A 22,179-nucleotide genomic window follows, 5' to 3' on the forward strand; every position below is an offset into this window, starting at 1 on the left:
AATAAAATACTTGAAGTGCAGACGCGAGATAAAATTAAAACGAGCACACAAAAATAAATTCGCAATTTTGTTACCATTTCCATTGTGCTGGGTGCAGCTGGGAGACTTCGAGTGTCCGAGGGCAAGATCTACCCAGGCCAACTATTAATTATCACAATTCAGCAAAGTCTGTTTGTTTTCTGGCCGGACCGCCCTATAATTACCCGGAGTGGTTCGCTTTAATTGCCTCAGATTTATAAAATGGGTCAGTCGCAGTTGGTTTTTTTTTTTTTTTTTTTTTGTATTCTTTTTTTGGGTCTCTTTGCTGCTGTGAACTTCAAAATTGAAATTGTTGTGCGAGTACAATGCAAGGGTATACAGAGATCATGACTATATTTTGGAGCTCGGAGGGTTTGGCGTTTCAGTTTGGGTGGGTTGTGTGCCGATTTTGCACGGCAATTGGGTGGGTTCTGGACAACAAATCTATTTCACCACTCTTGTTATCTGGATTTCATTGTGTTAGAAAGAATTTTCGATTTATGGGGGTTTTCATTCGGCGGTTTTAAAAGTCATTACCCCTAATCGGATCCCCAATTTCTGGAAATTTATTACTTTATATTCGCATGCTGATATTAACCAGGGACTTAAACAAAGGACTTATGTATATTTTCCATATATGTATATATTTCTCAATTTCTCAAAGCAAGACCTTAAATTCGAATTTAACAAATGTTTCAACATAAGTAAAATTATTAAATTGTATAGCAGTAGGGCAATCCAAGATCGGCCTAAACAATATATTACTATTATTATTATTTTGACCGATAAAGATTAAACGGTCGTTTAGGCAGATTGATTACGGTGTGTTCTACTCGCAGCTACGACCTGGAGAATGTGCTTTCAGTTGGCTTTCCGCACTCATCTAATTTGGGGCTCATCAAGTACGACACGATGACTGTAGCCTTTTTCTTAACCATGATGTTTTTGCTCTTAGCCACAAGTGTTTTCATCAAGGTGAGTTGAATGGATAGATTAGTTTGGTAGCTTCAATACAAATTTTCGCTTACAGGTTGTCTGTACGGCGTCTGGAAGGCGATCCCGCAGAGGTAAGTGCGCTTCGATTGCGTTACGAAAAGCGGTAATATGATAATAAGATATGGATTATGACCAATCGAGTTGGGGCACCGAAATCGGCGGGTTTCGATAGCTAGTCAGTTGTCATAAAGCACTTGTTCCGCGAGGACTGCCAAAGTCATGGGTGCAGAGTTCAGTTCGTTTTCCGTGGTGCTTCTGGTCATCATTCTCATTATAGTCGTGAGTAGCTAACGCTCGAGCCGGAAGTGGGCACTACATGATATCCGTTTCTTTATCCCAAAACAGTTCCTTTCGAATGCCTACCACAAGGCCAAGAGAGCTGGCCAGAGCAGTGATTACAGGCCTAGATCGGAGCGGACCAACGACACACGAAATGGTGAGAGGGAGCTGTATAGTACACAAATAGGCTTAGAGATACAGTTGATAACTAACTCGTAACTGGTCGCACATGCCAGGTTTATTGCCTTTGGCTATAATTAGCTCTGATTTGCTTATCTGATAGCCCAGCAGAATTACCCAAGCTGTCAGGTTGATGCAACGCTGACTTTATCTTTGTTTATCGAAATAGCTTTATCACAATTTTCCCGGGTCTTAATTTCGTATTCCCGTGGTCCTCGACTCATTTGCTGCCACACATTTCCCAGACTCGGTTCAAAATGGATCTCGTCGAGGTGTATTACTTTATATCCTTCATTCTGATATTCCTTATTTTGATAAGGGTGAGTGTGGCTGGTTTATCCTCCTGTAGAATTTTGCCTAATTCAACATTTATTAAGGCCTATATCTGTCCCAATCACAAGTGGAAGTGCGTCTGCTGCCTGCAATATCGGCACGAATCTGGTGAGTTTATCCAAGTAACTCCGCTTCTATTAGTCAAGTCTTCCAAATTAGTTTGAGAGAATCTATTGTTTTTTTTTTTTTATCAAAATCACCAGCTAGGGTCCAGTTGGGTCCAATGTATGTAGGGGTCTGCTTCTTTGCATTTATAGTGCTCATTCTCGTATTGCTACTCGCTCGGGTAGGTTGAAATCTCAACGTTGATTAGATATCATTAGTCAAATCACCCCAATCCCAAGGAGTGCTATCTGTTCATCAAGTTGAAGATCGACGAGTGGAATATGCGGGTTTATGCCCGACTTTTGCGCCATGAGATGATGTTGCGCCTGGCCATGGAAGGTAAGATCCAGGCTTTTCTGGCTATATAACTTGGCGAAAAAAAGCTGCAAAAGCTTTGCCGATAAGATAATGCCTGTTATTCGATGGGGGTTCTCCAAGATATGGGCCAACAACTTGAATCGCATTCTACGTCGTTTCTCGAAAAATACCCAACAGTCTTATTTAATCCATCTCGAGAAATGGAAGCGATCGACATATTCTACATTTCACTATTATTTTTCCTGGTGTTTGTTGTAAGTCTGCACTTTCAAAATCAGGAATATATCTTAATGTTCCTCTAACAGCTGAAGAGCACACACTAGCTTCACATATTTTGAACATATTTCTAAATATTTATATAATCCTGTAAATTCTGAGAGTCCTTTGCCACTTTTCTGTGGGGTATATTCCTGATTTTCAAAGGCATTTCGGTTGTTTTTGCTTTTATAGTTGTGCTACAACGTGAGGAATAACATGAAATCAGGGAATTCCCATGTCGGGAGTAATTTATCTCAAGGTGCGTAAGTTAGTAAGCTGTATCACAAATGTTGTAATAACTACTACACTCATATCTCTGGTTTTTCCGTTATTACTTTTGAGGATTGATATACCTTAAATATGCTTATAATCATGACTTTCGTACAGTTCAAGAGCAAACCATACTGTAATAGAGTTATATTCCTGATTTTGATTGGTGTGTTTTATAACTTTAATCACCGTCTTTACCCCCAATAGTTGTGCTACAAGAGCAGAAGGAACATCAACTCCGGGGACTACGATACCGAAAGCTTTTCGGCAGGGGGCCAATCCCCAGGTGCGTAAGTCCCGATTCAGCCCGATTGAGACCACCGATTGCGTTGGCTGTGCGCGTGTATGCCTAGTTTTAATCGCAAAATTGTATGCCGATTGATAAGGGTTGTATGTGCGATTTGGTTTTGTTTGGTGATTAGGCTGTTAGCAATGAGTGGCATTGCCTTTGCCATTTCAGCAAGGTTTCTTGTGCGCGGCGAACGGTGGTAAATCGGTGCTGTTGTCTGTTCTGGACTTCCGGTCTTAAGTTCTCAATTTCATAATGCCCTATTACGCTTTTATGATGATTGGCTGGTTCCTCATAATCTCAATTGTATGCATACTGATTCGAGTAAGTTCTCAAGTGATTTATCGCAAAATTTCAACCCCTGTCTGATGACAACGATCCCCTATTGACCCTGTAGGCTTGTTGTCTGTGCGCCACACAAAAGACTCCTAGTCGAACCAGCTCAAGTGGTCGTGGTCCAGGACGAGGTCCTGGTCCTGGGGAGAATCCAACAAATCGACAGCCCGGAAGGGTTCTGCACAGCTATAGAATCGATCAGTCAGGAGTAACCCTCAGCACAGGTGAGCAGCCATGAGTCACAAGCGTTTTTCGATAAAGTTATCTATGGTGCCTCCCTTATCGATGGGTTCGGTTGTTCGGTTAGATTCCCAATGTTCGACAGTAGCGTTAATTTATTCAGATGTACGGTCGCAGTTCGGCCATATAGATATTCCGCAAAATGGGCGACCAGTTCCGTTGGTGCGAGTTCGGTGTCCTGCTGCTCCTCTTCCTGCTGATTTTATACTTTTCCATCAGTGTGAGTTCTTGGCCCAAAACTAGTGGCTATCAATGCAAATGGAAGTGAATCCGCCAGATAATTGCAGAGATGTGTAGCCCAGAAGCGTCGAAGGAGATTGCCAGTTAGCCCGCCCTTGAGCAGATTCGTTTCCTCGTGTCCCTCGTCGCCGGGATTGAGTAGTCGTCTCAGTTGGACGCCAGGTGAGCAGCTCAGGTGGCCCGCAGTGATTTGTGGCATTCATTTTGATGGCGAAAATGTTCTTCCGCCCTTTAAATTATGTTCCTTTGTCTGTCTACAAATGAATCGCTATGAATTAATTACACATTCAGCTATATTCGCTGCTTTACGCTTGGCTAAAGTCAATGCCTTATAATGTTCATTTACAATAATGGGTTGTAAGACATGAGAAAGAAGCATTTGGTTATTATTCAATGAGTATAAGAAATTACTTAATTAGGAAGATTTCAAAGTGTCAACTGATTTTTTGAACATGGCATTGAATGAATTTAAAGAGAGAAAATTATGAATATATTTCAATACCAATTTTCCATTCGCAAACTAATCGGTTTTCTAAAATATCATATAACATGTTTTTTTTATTAGACACTTGTTTTTCTTTAAGTATACCATGTACAGATAAAAATTTAAATTAAATCTTATCTACCCCAATCTATTAAATAACAGAAAATCTGATAATCAGAATAGTTCTTGCACTGCAAGAAATTTACAATTGTTTATAAAAAAAAGTTTTCCAAACGATCTATATAATTTTCAAGTGCTTGTAGAAGTATAATCTAGAACATTTGATTTATGTGACATTTGCTTCCTTAATTAGTTTCGCGACTTTCGCCTGTCACGTGCCCGGATGACATTATCCAAAGCGTAATTATGCGCATATCTGTCAGATACAGATACTTTTACAGCTGGCACACAGGTAATAGAACGCCGCCCGACTGAGACAGCGATAGTGGCGAGGCGTATCTTATCGGACTCTGTGCGTCGAGCGCTTATCACATGGCCCTTGACACACCTGTCCGCCGCTCCCGCGATCCGCGCTCTTCCCAGTCGCCGATAAGTCTTGGCCAAAAGCTAGCGACGCGCCATATTATGACAGTTGGCCTAAGGCCTTTTCATGGAGCGAATAACATCGCCGGTGCTCGCGTATCCACGTGGATATACCGAATTTTCGGATCACAAAATGTCGAATATACCGCCGTATTTGGTGTTCTTCTTCCTGGCCTTCATTTCCTGTGCGGTCACCTTCTGCTGCCTGAGATTCTGCATTTGGGTGTGCTTCGAGGCCAGGGATTCCAGGAGTCGCAGACGCCGACATGGTACGCTTCATTCAAAACAAGCCAAATTTGACTTATTTTCGGTGGCTATCGGACGGTATATATATAGATACTTGGCCAATCAGATGGGTTTCTTGGCCCAGATAAGATTAGCTAGAAATTCGTTTTGCAGAGTTCTCAGTTTTAACTCGCCATTCAAGTGATTCGATTGTGTGTTTTTTTCTGGCGGGTATTGACACAATGGATTTTTTTATTTTCTATGTGGGGCTGTTCTTTATCTTCTTCCTGATCATGCCCATGGTCTATTTCGCTCTTCAGGTATCTGTCCACCACATTTTTGAACCTAACTTTAAGCGAGGGATATAAGTTTCCTTCCTTAGTCCTTCACTCATCACTTCTTTGATATTCCCCCAAAAGTTTATACTATGGATTATTCTGAACAAGTGCTGTGGAACCAATCCTCGGGGATTTCAAGATCCGGTAAGACGTAGACGTCGACGACAACGTCAACGCCAGCGTACTGGTATGTATTGATGGCTTGAACTGCCTCTGATGGCTTGATGTATTGATGTATTGACGGTTTTATATATGTATTGACTAACTGATACAAACAGTGACTGTGTGTGGGTGGGTTTGATGATCAAGTGCTACCATAAATCCATAAAGCCTAGAGTGTTTGTTTTGTGGACTTTCGTGATAAGCTGATTTCGAACGTCTTGCTAATATTGCAAATCAGTAACTTTGGGGGGTCAGTCTTTTGGAGAGCTCGTTGCAAAATGGAACTCATAGCCACTTTCTTTTTACGCCTGCTGATCGGCATCGTGGCCTATGCAGCCCTACAGGTGATCCTTAGATTCAGCAAATCCCTTCGATGGTGATTGGTAACCAAGTTCTGTTCTTATTCCCCCAAAGTTCGCTGTTGTTTGGATCTTGAAATGCTGGTGTTATAGACATCGAAACCATCGAATAGATTCTCGTAAGTTACACTGGCTTTGGTTTGTGTGTGCAAACCGCCGGACCGTATATATGGTATATCTGATATATGGAGTAACATTTATGGGGTAATGCCAACCAAACATGGCGGACAATCTAATCTTGGGCGACTAATCAATTGCGTGCTGAACGGCGAACTATGGGTAATACTAGTGTCTACAAAACGCAGTTGGTGGCTGTAGTTCGGCATTGATTCCTGCTCCGCGTCGTTCTAAGTCTCATCATGCACGGATCGGAGCCGACATTGGATTGGGGCAGCGGCTTCGGCCTGCACATAGCCATCTATTTGGCCCTGGTGTTCTTCTTTTTCTGCGTACTACCGCTGGCCTGCTACTACATCCGCGTAGAGAGCCAAACTCTGGCAAAGATCTGCCAGCCGCGATGTCGACGTCAGCAGAGGATTCCAGAGCACCATCGTCAGCGATACGGCATTGAAATTGGTAACGTGTGCCAATCCGAAAGTGGGCAGGAAGCCAATCTAATCGGTTAGGTTCGGGCGATTACTTTTTGGCCAGTCTTCGAGAATTGCGGAATGGGTCTGACAGCTAATCTGAGCGTCGCGCTGGGCTTTGTGTTTTGCATGTTCGCGGTGGCCCAGCTTATATACGTATGTAGTTAATCCTGCAAGCTGAGTTTATCTTAATGGCTTTGAAGTAAAGAAGCCCATAACTGATTTATCTATTTGTTAGCTGGCCAAGCGAATGCACGACTCAAGGATTCGAAATCGTCGCCAGATACAAGCTGGTATGGAACATAGCCCATTTGGGTCACACTGGTAGAAATATTATCCTCAAAAGTGTTTATTGTGTGTGTGAAATTTGGAGTGCTAATATGACTAATCAACTCGTTTTTAGAAGCCCATTTAAAATGTGCTTATCAGGTCGTGTTTAGAGCAGTGTTTCCAATTTTAATTAATTAACGAATAACAAGGTTGTTGTGTGGGTTAATCAAACTGCACATATACAAATATTTCGAAGTGTATAAAACAACTCTCCTTTAAATGACATTACCCAAATATCAATATGATGTAATCAAGTAATCTTTAATTAAATTCTTATCATTCGTCCTATGAGTTTTATATGTTTAAAGACTTCACTATTCACTATTCACTACTCACTTATTTTTCTTAACCTATTTTCAGATCGTAATGTATTCAACGCACAGGAGGATCCTTCATCGAACCGCTATGGCGACATTTTCTTCATCGAACCCGGCAGCGTGGAGGCCAACCGCATTCGCGATCAACTGGAAAAGGATGAAAAGGATTTACCCAGCTACGACGAGGTGATGCGCATGTGTAACCTGACCACTCCCACAGCAGCAGCGGCTGGAATGCCTGTTCCCCAATCGCCCCTCGGTGTACCCAGTCCCATTGGAATCGCGGCACTGCCGGCGCCACCGTATTCGGAGACAGATCCACATTCCTCGTCCGCCGCAGAAGCCACTGTCATCGCAATGGAACCGATGGAGCCATCCACCTCCCGCGCGGCACAGATTCCACCCAGCTCCGGATCTGGTCCTCCTGCTCCATTGCCAACGACAGCGGTGTGATCCGTCGGAGGCATGGATAAATTGGAACTGAAGCATTCGCCGTGCCACTCTGGGCCACACAGATGCCACTTTGTGTGCGCTTTCAGTACAGAAATGAACTTGTGTGATCTTATTGAGTACATACCTATTTAAGTTCTAGACATTAGGAGTCGCATATTGTAAATATATATTTTTAGGACATAGGATGAAAATTAAAGTGAATTATTTAATTGAAAATAATGACTTTTAACTTTGGGAAAGTTCATGATTAAGTACAATATAAAAATCGGTTCTTAATGGTAAAATACAAAATAAATTAGTTCTATGAATCATGAAAAATCAGTTCTTATCAAAAATAAATAAGTTCCATAAAGCATAAACTCAGAAATCGTGTAATCGACATTATTTAAAAATGAAAAAGTAATGGTTTCTAATTTACATACGATTAACCGCTGCCACCGTATGGCTATTAACCTTAGATTCAGCAGATTTTAAAGCTTACGGTAGACAAGTTTTATTTATTGTAATTAGTTATCAATATGTGTATATGTTTTTTCATCTTGTATTGAGAAGTCAACAATTATACAGCTAAGCGCAGTGTGAATACCGAGGAAATAAATTATAGGTGGAGTTCAGCAAAACGTTGTAGACTATCACATAGATAAACGGTATTCGTGGGATCTAAAGCTATTTACAGAGAATAAATACACTTGTAAGATTATAATAAATAGTTGTACGTAAGTTCGCAACACAATAATATCCAACGAAAAATGCACAAATGAGAAACACAAATCAGGGCCGAAGGGAAATTGTGCAGGACTTGTCCCAATATGATTTAAGAACGATTCGAAACGAACTCGTAAACAGCCAAGTTTTAGATTGCATTGCAATGAGCAACATTCAAAGTTTGTAGAAGCCCGACTTTTACAAAAAGCCTCCATTCGTGATTATTGCTATTGTTTAATCGCTGTTGCTTATCAGCGACTCCTGTTGTTCGTCATCGTTGACCCTAGGCAAGAAATTATGCTGTTAAAAGACAGTTCATATTGCCAGAACACCAGACTCACCTAACAATGCTTGGCTTATGGCACCGGCAGACTTTTCTATACACAATCCTAAAGAGCTTCATCAGTGGGTCGGAATCGTCGTTACGCATCAATAGCGAAACGAACACCAGGGCCACAAAGATGGGTATCGAGCCCATGTAGAACATCGGCGAATACGGTTTGTTCTTCAGCAGGACATCGAACAGGATGGCTAGCGGAATCTGTAGCGACATTGCCAGCGTGCCAATCAGTGAGGATGTCAAAAAGCAGCCCCACAGCCAAAGAGCCTCCGACAGCACAGTGCCAACTAAGCCGTTCAAAAATAGAAGGGCAAACTGCCCTTGACTGGGCAGCTCAAAGGTTTCTATTTTGGTGAAGTGGAGGATAAAGAATATTGGCCATAAAAGCAACATATTCCATAGGCCAACAAAACCTAAAAAGGGAGTCAGAAGATAAGCAGCGATCAAACTCAAAATTTAGCAATTTTACTCACCGAAAAACAATGGTATATCGACCTTCTCCTCCGTATCGCTTTTTCGCTTCACGAAAACCAAATAGGCGGCATAGAAGAAAGCGCTGAAAAGGGCTAAAAGGACGCCTCTGGTCATCTTGGTATCGTGTAGGTCGTTCATGGTGATGGCCACCACTCCGCCAATGTTCATGGCCACCGCAATCACCTTGGTGATAGTCAGCTTGTCACCTGTTGCCGAGGGAAATACGGCTGCCAGGCAGATAATGAAGAATGACGATGTTGAGCTAACCAGTGTTATCATGGCCGCCTCGTCCATTTCCAGGGCCAGCTGAAAGAAGTAATTGGCCGCAAACCAGAGCAGACAAAAGAGTAGCGCAGTCTTTGCCGTTTTGTGGTGTGTCTTTTGGCGCCTAATTCTCAAGCTGGCGGCATACGAAAGCCTGGCCATTAAGGCATCGGTGGCTTCGTGGGCAGACATCTCTCTGACTTCGGCCATCTTGCTGAAGCGCACACTTCTTACACTTGAATCATCGCTTTCGGTGCCCGATATGGAGTTTGAGGTGCCATTGGATTGTCCTCCGGCTCCTAAGTGAGGCGATCTGATGGGCACATAGGTTGGGTCTCCCTAGTAGGTATAGACAAAGGTTACATCTTTTTGTACATAATATATGATTGTATGATTTGCCTACCAAAACAGCCTGATTGGAGTAATAATTCTCGTCATCTGCATTCTGCTCCATCATCTAAGGGAAGAAGAATCACTTAGTAGGGTTTATAATTAGGATATCTAATTACTTACAGCATAGTTTCCATTCTGTCGCTCGCATGACTCTTTCCAGGGAGCCAGGATACCGATGACTAGCAGGTAAATGCTGAACATGGAGGTTTTGAAGTATGTGCAGAAGAAGGGCTTGTCAAAATTGGCCTCATTGTACAGGAACTAGTAAAGTATATCAAAATTCAAACCGATTTCCAAATGTTTTCAAAACAAAATTATCACCTTTGTCAGCTCACTGGATGAGACCCAAACCACATCGACTAGTACCAGTATTGATATGCCCAACAGGAGACGTTGTGTGCGACCTAGCATGATTATTCGCCTGTTTTTCGAATGTTTTCCAAACGAACTTAGCTTCTTTTCCCGCCTTTTGGGGGATGTCTTGCTCCTTCGGTTATCCGTTGACAAATAACTATTTACGCTTGTGCCGCCAGCGTTTTAGTTTCATTGTTGCGGTGTCTTTAGGTTCTGCTTTCAAAAGTGATAAAAGGTCCGTGGTCCGTGAATTTTACACAGATAAACCTTGGGCTTTAGGTAGTCATTTTAGCTAGAATGGAAAAATTGGAGGGAGTGTGTGAGTGCATAAAGTTGGTAGGGATCTGCATTTATTGATTTTTTGTTGACGAGTGGGTGCGGCATTATTCAAGGCGCAAATTACTATTTAACACGTTTGAATCGAATCGCTTTTGTTAGGTAGCAGCAATTCGATTAACAAAGCCATCGGTCAATTAACATCTGCTTGAGCAGATATCTCCATCTAATTTGGGATTATCACCGATCGCGGTGATCAGATAAGTATAAACAAATTAGCAAGATTTCGGGGGGACTGACTGATAAGATATGTGGCTTTGAAAACCAATTGTTTGTTGGGTAAATAAGAATACATTTGTCGAGTGTGGAGAGGGGGAGGGTGGGAGTGGGCGGCAGGTTGTTGATAACAGGCCAAAAACAAAATCAATAAACACAGGCAGCGATATGAAGTCTGAAAAAGTCAACAAGTCTACTGGTCATCACTTAATTGTGATATTATCTACAGTTCTGCGGCTATGCTTGACTTATTTATGCAGTTTTTACCACTTGATTCCTCTTTTGAAGGCGGAACTTTTTTCCTTCCCACTGCCGCAATTGTTTTCTTTGTGTTTGTTTTGTTGAGCGGAAACAATATTTATGGTTTTCTATTTTCTAGGATTTGTCTTAACTCAAGTGGGTTTTCAGATTACACTCTTGGGAGTAATGTGCGTTATAATACTGATATTCTGATTATGATTTTTTATCCGCACAGCTGGACAGAGCTGCTATTAGTGATGGTACAACATCAACCTATCGAAACTATCGATGTATTCAACTTCTTATATCGCATCGATTGTTTTTTGCGTCTTGAATATATAATATATATTTTGTGATAACAATGCTATTATATATAAATGCCTACAAATTCTCTTATTCCATTCCTTTTCATAACTTTCACTAAAGCTGAAGTTATCTGAGAGAAGCCAACTTCAATGCTTCATCAGAAACAATTGGCTGATTAATACATTAATAATAATATATTTAAAATTAATAAAACATTATAAAATAACTGAAGACGTATCGTTTATGGATTAATTAAAAGGCATGGCAACGCTGGTTGCCCAACGTATTTATATCAAAAGGTGGCAGCGCATATGCGAAATTGAAAAGTGTGGCAATGTGGAATAACCGCCAAAACCTTTGGTATTTTAAAATTTCAACTTCCTTTATATTTGCCGACCCATTAAAATAAACTCAATTTGTTGATCCAAGGAAGAATATTTATTCCACGCTTTGTGCAATACACTTATATAAATACATTATACATGTAATACAAAATATTTTTGCTCCTCTCTCTGAGTGTGTGTGTAAAACATGTTGCAAAATTTGTCGGGTTAGCACAAAGATTCAATAATATATTAATTATAAAGAAATTTAAATGCGTTCGATTTCAGTTTTGAAGTATTCGATCGTTCAATATAGCGTAATTTCTTTTTTGTTTTCTTATTTTCGTTTTGAAGAGTACATAATTTTGTGTGTTTTTGGTTTTCTTTTGGGTACTTTTTTAGCCAGCATGCACAGACTGAAATGAAGAGAAAGGAAACGTAAAGTGAATCGAAACCAGGGAATTTATATCGCAAAACAAGGCTCAAATCAAACGAAGGTAGCAAACGAAAGCAGCGTCCTCCTGTCTACAAAGTCTTTTGATTGCCATTTGTTTTGGTTTCGATTGCGTCGTCATTCATTCACCTCGACGAGCTCTGAAGTTAGATAAATTCAGAATTGGAACGTACCCGAGCAATGTCCACGCCGGTTATGTTCTTGACCAGCTCTGGCACTTTGTTGACGATCGACAGAACCTCGCCGGTCAGCTTGGCAGCACCGATATCGCCAGTTCCGCTGGACACCATCGTGATCTTCTTAGCCTGTGACAGTGGAGCAGCCACCTCGGCGGCAACCTGCGAATTAGATTCAACATAGAATAAATTATAGATTCTTTTAATCTAACCATTGACAAACCTTTGGCAGTGTGTCCAGGAGCATCTCCACCATGGCAGCCTCACGGTACTCACGATAGGCCTCTGCCTTCATGGCCATCTGCTCGGCCTCTGCTTTAGCCTTGGCCGCAATGGCAAAGGCCTCAGCCTCACCACGAATCCTGATCTGTTGCAAAGAAGATGGAGATGCTTCAGTTAATCGTAGTCTATAAGCAAATATTTAGATGGTATCTAACCGATTCAGCCTCGGCCTCGGCTTCCATGACCACGCGCTGCTTGTTGGCCTCGGCCAATTTCTCCATGCGGAACTTCTCCGCCTCGGCCGGTCGGCGGATGGTGGCCTCCAGCTCTCGCTCGCGGCGCATGATCTCCTGCTCCTGGACGGCAATCTCCTGCGTGCGCTCGATCACCTTCACCTGCATCTGCTCCTCCTTGATGCGCTGCTTGGTCTTGGCCGCTTGCAGCTCGTAGGCCATCTCGGCCTCGGCCTTTTTGGTCTGCACTTCCACATCGTATGCTGCCTTCTTCAGCTCAAAGTCGCGCTGGGCCTTGGCAATATCGGTATCGTTGAGGAAGCGTGCGGCCATGCGTTGCTCCTCGGCAATGGCCTCCTTAATGTGGGCCTCCGCTCGGGCCTCAGCCTCGCCAATGCGGGCATCGCGCTTCACCTCCGCCGTGCGGGCCATACCCAATGACCTCAGGTAGCCCTGAAAATGGAAATTGAACGCGAGGAGTTAGTATCCCGATAGTTACACAAGAAGCTGAATTTGATGGACGTGTCCCAACGATTCCACGCACAGGCGGTTGGGCGGACATACGCACCTTTGAGTCGCCCTACAGAGGATCCATGTGGACATGCAAGAAATATATATATTCACATATATACAAGAGGTTATTTGAAAAAAGGGAGCTTTGAAGCCGGTACACAGTGATGGGAAAATCGAATAAAAAAAAGAAAATCTAAAATAGAAAATAAGTTTGAATATATATAGAATCACTGCAGAATTGCTAAATAAATTTTTGTTCAAGTATACAAAACCAAAACTAATATATATATAAAATACAGAACCTATTCCCATCACTGCTGATGATTGGGTTAGTTGTGCGGGGAGAGTGGTAAAAAGTAATCGGTTGGAACTACGCACCTCCTCATCGCGCAAATCCTTGATGGTGTAGGAAACCACGGTTATTCCCATGTTGGCCAAATCGCTGGAGGCCACCTCAAACACCTGCTTGCTGAACTTCTTGCGGTCCTTGTAGATCTCCTCCACGGTCATCGAACCCATGATGGCACGCTGATGCCCCTCCAGGGTGACCAAGGCGATGTGGTTGATCTCTGCCTCTGATTTGCCCAAGAACTGCTCACAGGCGGTCAGCAGCATGTCCTCGTTCTGACCCTGGACCTTCACCTGTGCAATGCCTGTCACCGAGATGGGCACTCCTTGGCTGGTGTACACGCAAGGACTCTCTACCTGGAGGGTCATCGTGTTCAACGAAATTCTGGGGAAGATTGGCGGACATTTAACATCTGAGGGCTTGTTATCTTAAGACTAGGGACTCAGATACGAAGCCAGAAATATTAACTAAATATTATCTGATAAAATAAGATTATTTTATTATAATTTAATATATTTTAATAAAACCGAATTCTTACGAATAATATTTCGAATACCCGCGCTTTTTAGCGCCTCCCTAACCTGTGGCTTTTCGTTGGAACCCCTGGTCTAAGCCGGTTAAAACTCACCGCTGAACCTGCTGGCCCACTGGCCAAACGAATGCTCGTCCTCCCGGCACCAAAAGCGGCTTCATGTAGCAGCACCCTGCGCAGAAAACAAACAAAAAACACTTTGTTTACAAAACATTGCAGCATTTGGATAACAGCACCGCAACGCCGTTCAAATGCGCACGCATGGCTTCGGACTGCCGCATATTCAGCTTCTTCCCCTGTTATCCCAACAACAACATTTGCGGTACACAAAAATCGATAGTGACGTCACTTGGGGTGGGGTGTATATATATGTGTGTGTGCGTGACAATTTCATTTTTATTCACTGACTTATTTATTTAATCGATTTGACATTATTTTGAGCATATAAGGATCGTGTGATTTACCAGAGACAACTAAAGCCTCGTTGGGGCCGCAGGTTACAAATCCCCAAGTCATTTCTGCAGCACTTATTTGTTATTTATATTAGAAAATGGGTTGCTGCTGATAACAGCTTTTGTTTTATCTGCGCGGTTAACACAGTTTTCCGATTATTAACTATATAGCGAATTATCCGATCCACAGGTAGCCTTGTTTATTCGTCTAATAATATATATAAAAGAATTTCCGAGGTACTCGGTGCTTAAGATTCAGAAATCCGACCGGTTCGGTTAGCAATTCGTAGCACAATAAAAAAATCTCTCAATCTGTAAAGTTCTCAATTTCTAACTCGCGAGTGCGCAGAACGACTTTAACCCCTATTGAGTGCCGGGGGTTGAGGCGACCACTTCAAAATATTCATCATGCTGCGACGACGTAGTGCTGCGGTAAGTGTCTTTATTGGTTTAAAAATCTAGGTTACATCTCAATTTTTTTTATTCTAATTTACTTAATGACTCATATCATTCAGAAAGATCGAAATTCTTAAAAATACACAATAAATGTAATAAGAAAATCGTCGACACTCATTAAATTTGGAAACCAGATGTATTGCCTAGTTTTTAGTCTTTGAAAACAGAAACTAGGATTTCAAATATTTTTTCCACATTCACACAAACAGTAGATATCGTCTAGGAATTTGAACAATTTTCGGATCTTAACGATACACTCAACATAAAAATTTTTAAGAATAAAACTATTTTACTGAATCAATAAGTATTTTATCGATAAATGTTAATTTGGCAGCTCAAATGGCTATATTAAGTGTCACATTGGTAGGGATTGTCATAAATCAAACCTTTTGCTTTGGTAAATCAAACTAATGAAATTATAAAGAACTTTTTATCTTATACTATAATCGAACTCTACTGCAAGGACATACATATATAATTAAAAGATCTTTGCTGGACAAAGTCTCGCATTTTGGCTTAAGTCTAATCAAAGGTCGTGAAAACAGTGGCTTGGAAAGAACCTTCCGACCTCAATGTCCCGAAGAGCTGCTGTCCGTAAAGTAGGGATGCTGCATCGCCGCCTCCGCGCTAATTCGCTGATTTGGCCGGCAGATGAGCAGCTTTTGCAGCAGGTCGCGTCCCTTGGAGTTTAGCCTAGGTACCAGCTGACTCCACGAGGTGATGGCCGGAAAAGCTATAATATAAATAGGCTTTTAATATTGGTATCGATAAATAAAATCCGTCTAGAATCCCTACATGGAAGCGCCACGTAGTCGGAGAGGTGCGAAACTCCTGGCCAGGAGTCCTCGTTGGGGGTGCCCAGCACACGGAAGATCTTCATCAGCTGATCGAGCACGTCAGAGCCAGGAAACAGCGGTCGTCCAGCGTCCGCCAGTTCGGCCAAAATGCATCCAGCGGACCACATGTCTATGCTGGTCGTATAGAGCTTGGCTCCAAATAGGACATCGGGTGGTCGGTACCACAGGGTCACCACTTCTGCGGAGTAGCACTTCACGGGAATGCCAAAGGCTCTAGCGAGACCAAAGTCAGCTAGCTTTAGCTCGCCGTTTTTGTTGATCAGCAGGTTCTGTGGTTTCAGATCGCGATGCAGGACATTATGGCTAAAATAGGATAATGTAGCGTAAGTTAAGTCTCAATGCTATAAAATGGATATCATTCGGAAATGTGCCACAGATGAAGTTACTCCAAATAACACTTGATTCTAACTATAATCGACACAAGATAAGACCTAATCCAGTGCTGATACATATATAGGTATACCTGTGGCAGAATGCCAGTCCGCGGAGCAGTTGGAGCATAAAGCTCCTGCAGACGGCCATGTCGATCTCCCCGTTGAGGCTGTCAAAGTACTTCTTGAGGTCCTGGTCGCAGTGCTCGAAGACCAGGGTGAGTTTCTTGTCCGAGTGCAGGACGTCTATGAGGCGCACAATGTTCTTGTGCTTCAGCTCCTACGGATGGTAATGTGCCGATTTAGTTTATAAACTGGAATCACTTCCTGCTCGTCCGACTGACCTTCAGCAGGCAGATCTCCCGGAGGGCAGAACTGGGCACACCCTCGTCGTCCTCGTCCAGTCGCACCCGTTTCAGGGCCACTATTTCCATGGTGTCGCGGTTGCGACCCTTGAACACCGTGCCGTAGGTGCCCTCCCCGATCTTCTCCATTTTATCGTACTTCTGCATTTTGCTGTGTTTTGGTGTGTATTATTTTGCGTTCAGATGGAAAACTCCGGGGATTATTGTTTTTGCAGTTTGTTTTTGCTGGCCAGGGATTCGTGCGCCTAACAGCACACTGTTATTCGCTTACAGCACGCGGTGACTAACCAACATCGCAGCTGACAGTCTGCTGTCACCAAAAATACTCAAAATTAACAGATATCATTTTAAAAATGTTGATAAAACTTTTGTTATAATTTTATTGTTTTATTTGGACTCGATATTAGCTAAACATACGAATATAGACCGACAATGATAAACACCGATCTTATGGTACCGCAATGCAACAATATAGCAGAAATATAAGTATACAAGTTTCCTAATTTCTTTTGCCCTTTGCAGAATACCAAGCCTGGCTTACTATGTCTGCCCGATGATGTTCTAATGATAATTCTAAGTTATCTCGACTTGAAGACCCAACTAAAACTGAAAGACTTTCATTTCCGGTTTAAGAAATTAATGCCGTATGTGTGGCGTGCTTATAACAAATGTGCATATATATCCTTGATTGAAATGCAGCTGAGCGACAAGGATTTGCTATTCTTCCTGGAAAGTACTCAACAAATCCTCAGCACTCTGCGGCTCAAAATGAATAATAGATCTAACTTCGAAACACTTACCAGCTGTAGTTTTCCAAAACTTAAAGATTTTCGATTTTCCACGCATTCGTTTAACTTAAACGATGCGGACGTGCCAAGAATGTTGAAAACTTTTCCAAATCTGACAACTTTTAGCCCCCATGGAAAGTTTACTGGCAAACACTTTGATGAATTCGAGTTTCTCGAGAACCTCACGGTCTCCTACTGCAGCAAATTCAATGTCACCAACTTGATACAGATCCTGAAAACCAGAAAAATAAAATCCCTGAAGCTGGGTATCTTCGATATTGACCAGATTTCGAACACAGAACTGCCCTGGAAAGGGATTAGAAACCTAGAGCAGCTGCAGTGCTTCCAGGAGGAAATGATGGTGTGGTTCCTATCGAAACTGGAACGTCTAACTCACTTGAAGAAGCTATTTCTTTGTGGTCACGTTAGATACGGATTTCTGAGAGAGATTCTCATAGCTGCGAAGAGAAGCACTATAAATATGATCGAGATAAGCCAAAATACATCCATATTTTGTGAAACTTACGGTTTAAATGTGGCTATTAAGACCCTAAAGGTGGCTAATTTTGGTATGCATGCGTATCAGCATCTTCACATTAATGTCAATGAATTTTATATACAAAATTCGGTTTGTGTGGACGAAATTAAGTTTCATACCTTAATACAAAACCTAAACACACACGAGGTCCTGGGTATATACCATTGCACCTTCGGATTTAAGGAGTTCACATTCGATGCGAAGAAACTGGGAGAAAACCGTACCACAGCACTTAATATTTATGTGGAACTAAACACGTATCTCATGTCTAATGAGGTCTAAGTATTTCACAACTTATATTAGCTTTCGTTTCTAATATTTTTCATTACAGGATCCCATCCCCATGACCTGGAAAGTGCAAGGGGAACATAGGCTTTTCAAGTTGCACATGAAGCATCCAAAAATCACTTTTAACTCGGATCCAGTTTCAATTTACTTTGATTGAGTTTGATTGCCAAGGAACGAAGCTGTAGACTGATGACTAGTTTGATATGCCAGCTGAGATAGATAACTTTAAATGGCCGAGCCAAATAATTAGTTGTACGTTTTCCCTGGTTATGGAAAAGATTCAACCTTACCGGCGGATTTCAATGAGAAGTTTCCAGGAGTTCTTCAATGCAAGCTCCTCTAGAAGCTGCCAAGGATTGACAGTACTATTAGTTACAAAATAAAGGCTTAGTTTTATTGAGACTGTGTGTCAACTTAATTCAGGAGTACAACTCAAATTCAGTGCGCTCAGCATCCGTCATCGGTTCGACGACTTGAAGGCAGGCATTAGCGAACTCCACGAAGAGTGGCTCCTGCATGGCGGCCATCATGGCCGACTGGGCATTGATGGCCACATCAATCTGCTGGAGCAGCGAACGCAGGTGTGGATTGTGGAGCAAATTACGCAGTTCCTGGCAGTTTTCTGTACGGAAACCATCATACTATGAGAAATGTGTATAATTGCGAATTTAAACACCTACCTAGTTGCTGGAGCTTCTCCGCGGCAACTGTGTCGTCGGTGGGGAAGGGCACATGAAGCGTAGGTTCCTCCTGGTAGCCAACTTCAGTCTTTTTCAAGTCGGACTCCCTTGTCGCACATTGGGGCGAATCCCTGTGTGTCTTATAACAAGCCACAGAGCAGCTACATTTTGCGACATTTATTATCTCCGTAGTGAACTGTTCGAATAGCTACTTACTAGGGTGCCGAGCATTTGCTGCACTTGTATTTTCTCAAGTTATCTACGCAAATAATGCATTTTTCCATCTCATCAAATTCAATGTCGCGTGCAAAATAAAACTCAGCTGTGCGAGTTTTATAGCCTCCAGCTTTTGCCTCTATCGAGGGTTCCAAGCCGTTTCTGCTCCACTGGAACGGCGTTATGTTTTTGGAGGTAAACAATCAAAAAGTTAAATGCAAAACGCAAGCAGAATAATATTAAAATGCGCATAAGATCGCGGGGCTGCATGTTAATTTAGTGAGAAAACAAAACTAGTGGAGTTCTACGACGAGTGTGTTGAAACGAATCCCATAGCTTAGTTAGATTGTTCTGTAGCTGCCAGCCTTCGTCAACAGATGAATTCTATCTTTGGCGCCATTACTTTTAATTTGAATTTGAACAATTTGCTGGAACAAATAAAATGTTCATCATCAACATTCAATTTTGCTCATCATAAATAAGTAAATACTTTATATAGTCAGAAAGCTTCAATCTACTGTATCTGTATCTCACTGACTTACATATTGAAAACGTTTAAAGATTATCCACAGGTATTTTAGTTATTAACCATACGATTAGCGGAGTGTTTGGTCAGATTGAGGAAGACATAGAGTCGTCCTGCCCTTTTCCGGTTACGAATAGCCTTATTTGATTGAATGTATCCTGTGTATCCGGTCTGTTTGCTTTGGCCAGTCTCATTTATGGGCCATCCCGGGCACGTCATCTTCCGTGAGGCTTCCGAGCAAACAAACGAGGAACGCTTATCATTGCCCTCCCATTTTTCCGCCCCAAAGCCTCCCAATCCTTTCCCCCCGCCGCCGATGGCAATGCGCAGTCTGAAGCCACCTGGCGAATTAACCGAGAATTCGACAAGCGCGAGGGGAGCAATCAAATGACGGTCGGCGTGTCCGCAAATTGTAAACATATCCTGCACACGGAACGTACTGAAACGGAACGGTCCTTCCCGGGAAGGAGTCGTTCAGATCCGCTCCAGCTCCAAAGACAAGTACAGTACAACCAGAAGTAAAAATAAGTACAACAGTGAGGCTCGATTGGTTAACCGAAGCATGGAATGCCCTTTGTTATTAAGCTTTCTTTCTAATGAAAACGTGTTATGTGTATGCACAATATATAGTCCTAAAAAGTAGGTTTAGTTGCAAGAGAAACATCTCATTTATATGGCCATATTCAGCTATGAAATATACACATATAGATGTGTGTCATTAAGATTTGATAATAATGATAGTCCTATAGGTAATGTCATTGGGTTATAACTTCTTACAGTCCTGTATACGATAACTACACCCATTGAGATCCTTCGTGTCCTGCTCCTAGTCTGAGCCGTAATAACCTCTGCGAGGGTATGGCAAACAGCGAAAAACTTTTGGTGGCAATAAATGACTTCAATGACTGACTGACTGACCGGATGGGGTGGTCTAGGTGCATGGCTATACTCGTATATGAATCGTTTTTTTTCTTCTTGTTTCTGTTGCCATATTTTGGGGGACTTGTAGCCGGGACTGGTTGTTGTTATTTTCAATCGTTTTTGCTTTGTTTTCTGAGCGCTACCAATTGGATTGCACAAAGAAAAACGAGTGGTACAAAAGAAAGCAAAGGATGCAGGCTAACAAAGAGTTTGGGGATGTGGAAGGTCTGGGGAATCGGGCCGGGTAACATGATGTGGCGCCTCTGCCGCTTCCGCTGTTCGTGAGGCACAAGCGCGATAATTGCCAGCGTTATCCGCTCGGCCTGCCAGTCAAATAGGCGCAGCAGCAGAGGCGCTGGCAAGCAGCGGCTATCGGCGGTGGCAGGGATTTCGGGGGGGCAGGAAGACCCTTCGTGTGACTCGCCTACTTTTGATTTACAACATTCGTGCAACATCAGCAGCAGTGTATCGCCAAAAGGAAAAGGGGCGACCAATGCAAACAGCAAGAAGAAAAGCGAGACACACGCCACCAAATGGGGCGAAAGTTTCTCGCGGGGTGCAGTAGTGGCATTTTCCGAGGGCAGGTGTCGTTCGTTAGGAGTTTTCAGCGTTTTTCATTCCCAGCTTTTCCCAGTTACCAAATACCAACTACCAACTACCAACTACCAGTTACCAGCTAGCCGCCAGCGAAAAAGCCAAAAGCGATATTAATAGATAGCGGCACTTTTCGCTTCGTTTTTATCGCCCGAAAAGCCAAACGAGGAAAACACTGGAAGGTGGAAAAATAAGGGGGCAGATAGTCCTGGCAATTGGGCAGATTGACAGATCATGCAATCGTAGTGGCACAGCGTTTATAGTGCATATAATGAATATTAAATTACATGCAACACATATGGCTTTGGCAGTCGAACTTCCTTAGCGCGAATGTACTTTTTTCAAAAAGGTTTGGTTCTTGTGGAGGCAGTTTTTTATCATACTAACCACAAAGTGTTGCACAGCAAAGGTTTAAATCCCTATAAATATATCTATTATGCAACATGTCAAGTGGAGATTGTATGTCCCATAGATTCTTAATCTTTAATAATGGTTATTTTCCGTATAGCGATGATCGCCTGTAGTCCTTCCAGGTAGTTGGATTCATATTGGGTGATAGCAGGCATGCAAACGCGACATCTGCAAGCATATTCGATTGGAATTCACCGGAGTATTGGAGATAGTGGACTAGTGGGTCATCAAATGGATTCGAAAATAATTCGAAATGCCGAACGGATGCCGGGGAACATTAACTATCAGCAGGAGACCACGATGCACGGAGGGATGGAATGGAAGGGCTGCGAGGACTATATGAATCCCAATGGCTTGTAATTTATAACGCAATCACGTGCCACATTCGACGTCGACGAGCAAAAGCAAAGGCGCCAAAAATATGAATATATATATGAAACGAGAGCGACTAAATAATTTGGAAATGATTTACAATATGACCGGGACGAGAATGGACGGAGGCACAGCGATTCCGGAGGTTCATAAATCTAACTGCATGACGAAAAGATGCAGTCCTAGAGTCCACCGCTTTGATTGATGGCAGCGGCCTGCAAACACTTCGCGCCTTGGCCATTTGTCTTCCGCCG

At 42.5% G+C, this 22,179-nt stretch overlaps 6 protein-coding genes across 21 annotated transcripts; 2 read left to right on the plus strand and 4 right to left on the minus strand.

Annotated features, from left to right (window-relative positions):
- The first annotated feature begins 881 nt into the window (after positions 1-881).
- CG12963 (uncharacterized protein) lies at positions 882-7,872 on the plus strand. Of its 13 annotated transcripts, NM_001259413.2 has the most exons (4): positions 3,111-3,147; positions 3,222-3,370; positions 3,444-3,606; positions 7,251-7,872. In NM_001259413.2, exons 2-4 carry the CDS (start codon positions 3,302-3,304, stop codon positions 7,658-7,660), a joined length of 642 nt encoding a protein of 213 aa, NP_001246342.1. In that variant the 5' UTR covers positions 3,111-3,147; positions 3,222-3,301; the 3' UTR covers positions 7,661-7,872. The 13 variants fall into 13 exon arrangements, with proteins under 13 accessions (NP_001261002.1, NP_001097330.1, NP_001097329.1 ...); NM_001274073.1 differs by lacking the exons at positions 3,111-3,147; positions 3,222-3,370; positions 3,444-3,606 and adding exons at positions 882-993; positions 1,049-1,085; NM_001103860.2 differs by lacking the exons at positions 3,111-3,147; positions 3,222-3,370; positions 3,444-3,606 and adding exons at positions 1,193-1,293; positions 1,360-1,450.
- A 260-nt stretch (positions 7,873-8,132) lies between these two features.
- Positions 8,133-11,237, minus strand: CG8195 (uncharacterized protein). The gene is made up of 7 exons (NM_137205.4): positions 11,010-11,237; positions 10,158-10,482; positions 9,957-10,097; positions 9,847-9,900; positions 9,179-9,782; positions 8,707-9,118; positions 8,133-8,648 (listed from the first exon to the last, which is right to left on the minus strand). Exons 2-7 carry the CDS (start codon positions 10,245-10,247, stop codon positions 8,600-8,602), a joined length of 1,350 nt encoding a protein of 449 aa, NP_611049.1. The 5' UTR covers positions 10,248-10,482; positions 11,010-11,237; the 3' UTR covers positions 8,133-8,599.
- Positions 11,238-11,706: 469 nt separating this feature from the next.
- On the minus strand, positions 11,707-14,840 carry Flo1 (Flotillin 1). 2 transcript variants are annotated; one of them, NM_166102.2, is made up of 8 exons: positions 14,555-14,840; positions 14,187-14,262; positions 13,588-13,942; positions 13,265-13,276; positions 12,679-13,149; positions 12,465-12,608; positions 12,239-12,403; positions 11,707-12,027 (listed from the first exon to the last, which is right to left on the minus strand). In NM_166102.2, the coding sequence occupies exons 1-8, from the start codon at positions 14,604-14,606 to the stop codon at positions 12,010-12,012; spliced, it is 1,293 nt and encodes a 430-aa protein (NP_725476.1). In that variant the 5' UTR covers positions 14,607-14,840; the 3' UTR covers positions 11,707-12,009. The 2 variants fall into 2 exon arrangements, with proteins under 2 accessions (NP_725476.1, NP_477358.1); NM_058010.4 differs by lacking the exon at positions 13,265-13,276.
- CG30466 (uncharacterized protein) lies at positions 14,396-18,606 on the plus strand. 2 transcript variants are annotated; one of them, NM_001299534.1, is made up of 3 exons: positions 14,396-14,974; positions 17,114-18,193; positions 18,249-18,606. In NM_001299534.1, exons 1-3 carry the CDS (start codon positions 14,951-14,953, stop codon positions 18,360-18,362), a joined length of 1,218 nt encoding a protein of 405 aa, NP_001286463.1. In that variant the 5' UTR covers positions 14,396-14,950; the 3' UTR covers positions 18,363-18,606. The 2 variants fall into 2 exon arrangements, with proteins under 2 accessions (NP_001286463.1, NP_725477.2); NM_166103.3 differs by lacking the exon at positions 14,396-14,974 and adding an exon at positions 16,904-17,044.
- On the minus strand, positions 14,964-16,853 carry Cdk5 (Cyclin-dependent kinase 5). The gene is made up of 4 exons (NM_057732.4): positions 16,571-16,853; positions 16,319-16,506; positions 15,794-16,158; positions 14,964-15,731 (listed from the first exon to the last, which is right to left on the minus strand). Exons 1-4 carry the CDS (start codon positions 16,736-16,738, stop codon positions 15,568-15,570), a joined length of 885 nt encoding a protein of 294 aa, NP_477080.1. The 5' UTR covers positions 16,739-16,853; the 3' UTR covers positions 14,964-15,567.
- On the minus strand, positions 18,580-19,427 carry CG8204 (uncharacterized protein). 2 transcript variants are annotated; one of them, NM_137206.3, is made up of 3 exons: positions 19,102-19,427; positions 18,886-19,046; positions 18,580-18,827 (listed from the first exon to the last, which is right to left on the minus strand). In NM_137206.3, the coding sequence occupies exons 1-3, from the start codon at positions 19,167-19,169 to the stop codon at positions 18,625-18,627; spliced, it is 432 nt and encodes a 143-aa protein (NP_611050.1). In that variant the 5' UTR covers positions 19,170-19,427; the 3' UTR covers positions 18,580-18,624. The 2 variants fall into 2 exon arrangements, with proteins under 2 accessions (NP_611050.1, NP_001286464.1); NM_001299535.1 differs by having other exon boundaries at positions 19,102-19,198.
- Between the last annotated feature and the right edge of the window lie 2,752 nt (positions 19,428-22,179).

Source organism: Drosophila melanogaster, chromosome 2R, assembly GCF_000001215.4.
Source record: "Drosophila melanogaster chromosome 2R".
Classification (NCBI taxonomy): Eukaryota; Metazoa; Arthropoda; class Insecta; order Diptera; family Drosophilidae; genus Drosophila; species Drosophila melanogaster.